Source organism: Triticum dicoccoides, chromosome 6A, assembly GCF_002162155.2.
Source record: "Triticum dicoccoides isolate Atlit2015 ecotype Zavitan chromosome 6A, WEW_v2.0, whole genome shotgun sequence".
NCBI lineage: Eukaryota > Viridiplantae > Streptophyta > Magnoliopsida > Poales > Poaceae > Triticum > Triticum dicoccoides.
In genome coordinates, this window is record NC_041390.1 from 502,967,080 (window position 1) to 502,972,650 (window position 5,571).

At 40.8% G+C, this 5,571-nt stretch overlaps 1 protein-coding gene across 1 annotated transcript in view; it reads left to right on the forward strand.

The window, feature by feature from the left end:
* Positions 1 to 6: 6 nt before the first annotated feature.
* The window catches only part of LOC119317500 (C2 and GRAM domain-containing protein At1g03370-like), a 6,951-nt gene continuing 1,386 nt past the window's right edge, over positions 7 to 5,571 (forward strand). The window contains exons 1-8 of the mRNA XM_037591973.1: positions 7 to 631; positions 874 to 2,241; positions 2,541 to 2,723; positions 2,874 to 3,157; positions 3,241 to 3,357; positions 3,937 to 4,193; positions 4,390 to 4,567; positions 4,665 to 4,937. Coding sequence (XP_037447870.1) covers positions 283 to 631; positions 874 to 2,241; positions 2,541 to 2,723; positions 2,874 to 3,157; positions 3,241 to 3,357; positions 3,937 to 4,193; positions 4,390 to 4,567; positions 4,665 to 4,937 — 3,009 coding nt within the window. The 5' untranslated portion in view covers positions 7 to 282. The remainder of the gene's footprint in view (positions 632 to 873; positions 2,242 to 2,540; positions 2,724 to 2,873; positions 3,158 to 3,240; positions 3,358 to 3,936; positions 4,194 to 4,389; positions 4,568 to 4,664; positions 4,938 to 5,571) is intronic.

Here is a 5,571-nt window from a genome sequence, read left to right on the forward strand (position 1 = left end):
CCTGGATTTGGAGACGGAGATTGGCACCTGGAAAGTGGCCGATGTGCCTGTCAGCCTTGTTGCTTTGCCGGGATTGGTAACGGGCGGGCGGGCGAGAAAGAATTGATGGGAGTTTGATTTGCCACTTTGATCTTGGGATTGGTTCTTGGGAGGCGGCGGTAGTTGGCCCGTTTCTTGGTTCTTTTGGGGCGGAGTTTGTTTGGGATCGGGAGAGGAGCAAGCCATTTCCGGGCGGTTCTCGTCGGGGGATTCGCGCGGCCTGAGGCAAGTTCCCCAGCGAAGATGAGGCTGACTGTGCGTGTGATCGGAGCGCGCAACCTGCGCGCCATGGATTTCAACGGGTTCAGCGACCCGTATGTGAAACTGCAGGTTGGGAAGCAGCGGTTCAAGACCAAGGTGGTCAAGATGAACCTGAACCCGGAGTGGGATCAGGAGTTCAGCTTCCTCGTCGCCGATGTCCGGGAGGTGCTCAAGTTAGATGTCTATGATGAAGACATGATCGGGACCGATGACTTCCTGGGCCAGGTGAGGGTGACACTGGAGGATCTTCTGGCCGCGGAGAACTTCTCGCTCGGTACGCGCTGGTACCAGCTTCTTCCCAAGACCAAGAGTGACAAGGCAATTAATTGTGGTAATTGTTTCGACTTCCAGTTTTTCTCTATTTGCTCATGGACGTTTGTAATGTTAAGTAATGTTTTTCTTTGTCTTTTTGCATATGGATTCAGTATTTGACTTCGTGAAATTACAGCATGTAGTCATTTATCTATTGCTAACTGTAAGATCTACAAGGGCATGAATTCTACTTACTATGTAATTGTGCGAAATATGCTGGGCACTTAGCTGTTTTTTTTGTTATTTCGTTGCATCCTGCAGGGGAGATTTGTCTTGCAATATCTTTAGAAACAGCTGGGGCCACACGATCATGGTCCGATGATCTTGCAACTGAACTAACTGGTACACAGAAAGAGGATTCATTGCAATCAAGTCAAAGCGCAGGATCATCATCAGCGGCATTAGCTTATGAAGAAAATGAAGCTTCTAAAGAAGATAATGTTAATGAGTATTTTTCTGATGGAACTGAAATCCCTGAAGATGACAAATGTGGCGAAGTGAGAGATCCAGAGGACAGGTTTAATGGGATTCCTACTGAAATTTCTAATGAAGCCGAAACTTCTAAAACAGAAAAGCTTGACAAGCCCTCGCTTGTTGATCGTGTCTATCAAATGTTTGCCAAGAAAAATGATGATATTTCGTCAACATCATTGACAAAGACCGAGGCTTTAGAAGAAGTTCAGCAAGCACCAGCAGTATTTGAGGCTCCTTTAAGCCAAAATAGTGACATTTCTTCAGAGATTACATTTGCTGAACTATTGAGATCTTTTGAATCGAGGCACGAAGAAGTCGAAATGCCTGTGAATTTACAAGGAATTCTTGTTAACCAGTCATATTTTACGTCACCTAGTGATTTGAATAACCTTCTCTTCTCACCAGATTCAGATTTTCGGCAAACATTGGTTCAGCTTCAGGGTTGTACTGATTTCAAAACTGAACCCTGGAGAATTGATAATGATGGGGAGTCCCTGAAGAGAGTGATAAGTTATACAACTGCACCATCCAAATTGGTTAAAGCTGTAAAGGCAACAGAGGAACAATCTTATTTGAAGGCTGATGGAAAAGAGTATTCAGTTTTATTAAGTGCTAGCACTCCTGATGTTCCTTGTGGTACTTATTTTCGGACAGAGGTTCTTTTCCGTATTATGCCAGGCCCTGAACTTGATTCTGAGCAACAGACTTCACATTTGGTAATTTCTTGGCGCATGAATTTTCTTCAGAGTACTATGATGAAAAGTATTATAGAAAATGGAGCAAGACAAGGCTTGGAGCAAAATTATTCACAGTTCTCTGATCTACTGTCAGAGAAGATCAAGCCTATTGATGTAGATGATGCTGGATCAGATAAGGAGCAGGTCTTAGCTTCATTGCAAGGGGGGCAGGAGTCTGATTGGAAGATAGCATTCCTATACTTCTGTAACTTTGGTGTCTTGTCCTCTCTTTTTGTTGCCTTGTACATTGGTGTTCATGTTTCACTAGTGAATTCAGGTGCAGTTCAGGGACTTGAGTTTCCTGGATTAGATTTGCCAGATTCTGTCAGTGAGATTGTCATGGGCGGGCTATTGTTTCTTCAGGTGCAACACATATTTAAGAAAATCATGTGTTTTTTTCAGGCAAGAGAACAAAAAGGTATTTTCCCCGTTTTTATCTTCTCATCATTTTGCATCTCCAGCAAGCATGTACCTGAACCTCTTTGGAAATACAAGATTCTCATTATTAACAAACCATGGCTATATCTAACATGTTACACACATTTTTTTGGATCTTTTATTTTTCTTGATGCAAAAGAAATATGGAACTTCTGACATTTTTTTCCTCAAGGAAACTTATGGGTAAATACCATAGTAATTTGACTATTTTTTATGTACACTATTGAATCTTGTAGACATGAATGTGATTATGCTAGGCTAATAGTTTCCCTCACGCAGTTGGTGATCATGGTGTGAAAGCACAAGGCGATGGATGGTTGCTAACTGTTGCCTTAATTGAGGGAACTAATTTGGCACCAGTCGATGCTACTGGTTTCTCTGATCCTTATGTGGTATTTACTTGCAATGGTAAAACCAAAACAAGCTCAATCAAGTTCCAAACACTTGAACCTCAGTGGAACGGTATGTGTTCTGTTGAAGAGTTTCTGATTTTTCTTCCGAAACATATCACTGAGGAAGATTAACTTGGGAACTCCTCATTTTAGTAGAAAAGATGGAGCCATGTGATATACCTGCATCTGGAAACTAAATAATTTTTCATAAATGTTGCAGATATCTTTGAGTTTGATGCCATGGATGATCCTCCATCAGTTATGAATGTGCATGTATATGATTTTGATGGACCATTTGACGAAGTTACCTCTCTTGGACATGCTGAAATCAACTTTGTGAAATCAAATCTGTCAGAGCTAGCGGATGTATGGATTCCTCTTCAAGGTAACTTGGCTAAGTCCAGGCAGTCTAAGTTACACCTAAGAATCTTCTTGAACAACTCAAAGGGCACTGGTATGGTCACTGAGTATCTGAGCAAAATGGAGAAAGAAGTTGGTAAGAAGGTGAGTGCTTTCCTTCCCATATTGCCGAAGCATACTGTTAATTTGTGATTTTCCCCTTGTCTGATCTGGGTTACTGCTGCCAGATGACGTTGCGGTCTCCTCGAACTAATACTGCATTCCAGGAGCTCTTCTCTCTGCCTGCAGAAGAATTTCTAATCAGCAGTTTTACCTGCTACTTGAAGCGGAAATTGCCTACACAGGTACTTCTCGAATTGCGACTTAACACTGTTTTGAACTTAGTTCACAAGTAGATTACTATAGTGTAGAGGAAGGCCAAACGGCATGACTTGAAGGGAAATTGAGGTTTTGGAAGGTGGAGTTGGAAGTGGAACATATATAGAGTATCATGGGGAGACTATATTGATTCTTTTTTGCTTGAGCGCACAACGTATATATAGGCCTGACACGACTGTCCCGTAAGGCCCTAAGGCTTGAACTTCTCTGATTCATATCTTACCCAGGAAGCACGAAACACATAAGCTTAACTTGCAGAGTTGCTAATTTTGAACTCCTTATTCAGTTACTCTCATAAATGCCTTTTGAAAAAAAAAAACTCTTAAAACGATGCTGGCCTGATATGTGATTCATTGGTTTGCATGCTGCTAACTTGTGCATGTGGGACCTTTTATCAACTATGAACATCTCAGATTGTCAAGTTCTAACATGTGGATTGAAAATAAAAGTTCAGATTATTTTCATGTTATTACATGTGCAATTTCAAATAGTACACGAATATCAAATAAATAGCTTGCTAAGGGTTCAGTCAATATTCATTTCAGGGCCATCTTTTCTTGTCTCCAAGAATAATTGGATTTTATTCAAGCATGTTTGGCCGGAAAACAAAGTTTTTCTTTCTATGGGAGGATATTGAGGACATACAGGCAATTCCCCCATCACTATCGACATGGAGTCCATCCCTTGCAATAACTCTTCACAGAGGTAGAGGCATGGATGCAAAGCATGGTACGAAGAGCGTAGAGAGTGGAAAGCTGAAGTTTTCTCTGCAATCTTTCGCATCATTTAGTGTGGCCAATAGGTAATCTCTACCTTCCTTAAATAATGAAGTGCTTTAGCTCCACTAACACCAAAATACTCAAAGGTTTACCTATAGCAACCGCCAGCCTAGACCATCAATACATATCTGCATTGATACACATAGCACCTTGGACTATTCGTATGACATTATTGTTCTTGTTATTTTACCCTTGCCCTTATTTTTTGGTGCTTTACAGGACAATAATGGCGTTATGGAAAGCAAGATCATTGAGCTCCGAGTCTAAAGTACAGATTGCTGAGGAACAATCTCAAAATAATACACTTCAGAGTGAGGACAGTGGGATTTTTGTTGGTGTTGACGATTCCAAGAGCCTTCAGATGAGTGAAGTTTTCTCGTCAACCATTTCTGCTAATGTAAGTTCAGTAAAATTTGCAGCTGCAATTTTTGGAACTGCTTATGATGAACTTTAATCGCCAGATGGTTAACTGAAGTATATGTGTCTTTTGCCAGATGAATTCACTTCTGGAGGTGTTCGAAGGAGGTTCATTGGAGATGAAAGTCATGGAGAAAGTTGGATGCCTCAAATACTCGGCTACACAATGGGAATCAGATAAACCCGACGAATATCAAAGACAAATTCATTACAAGTTTAGCAGGAAGTTGTCTCCTGTTGGAGGAGAAGTGACTGGGACCCAGCTGAAATCTCCTATGCCCAATAAGAAAGGGTGGATTATTGAAGAGGTGATGGAACTTCAAGGCGTCCTTCTTGGTGACTTCTTCACGGTATGTCGATATACTTGAAACTTCTGCTCACATCTCAGAAAAATAAAACCATGTGTTTACTAGTGAGCCAGTTTGACTTTAGAGTACACCTATCTAAATGGGATACCACTTCAAGAAACATCTGCCATTGAAAACTAGTTGCATCCCTCGCTTGCCATTTGTTTTTAAATTTTAAGTGGGTTATTGTACTAAAGTTGCATCATTTTATTTTCTTAAATTTTAAGTGGGTTTGTTGAAATCCCTGTATGAGCCTACCCCAACTTGTTTGGGACTAAACGCTCTGTTGTTGTTGAAATCCCTGTATGGAGGATTTGTTTGATTCAAAAGGTTAGTACTAAACTACAGGCAGCTTTTAATAAAAAAAATATCATCTGCTGGTTCGAAAGACGAAACGGCTTCAGTGAATGATCCAACTTTAGTATTACTTTAAACAATGTGAGTATAGGTTTACCATGAGGTATATGTGACATGCATTGCATAATTTCGTGAGCAATCTTTATTAGCTTGTCCCTTTGTCCATTTTCCTGATTAAAGATGGAACCAGGCACGACATCTCTTCCATCCGGAGAAGAGAATTTGCAGAGGCCATACATACAAGCTAAAACAGCAGGATTGTACTAGAGATAAGAAACAT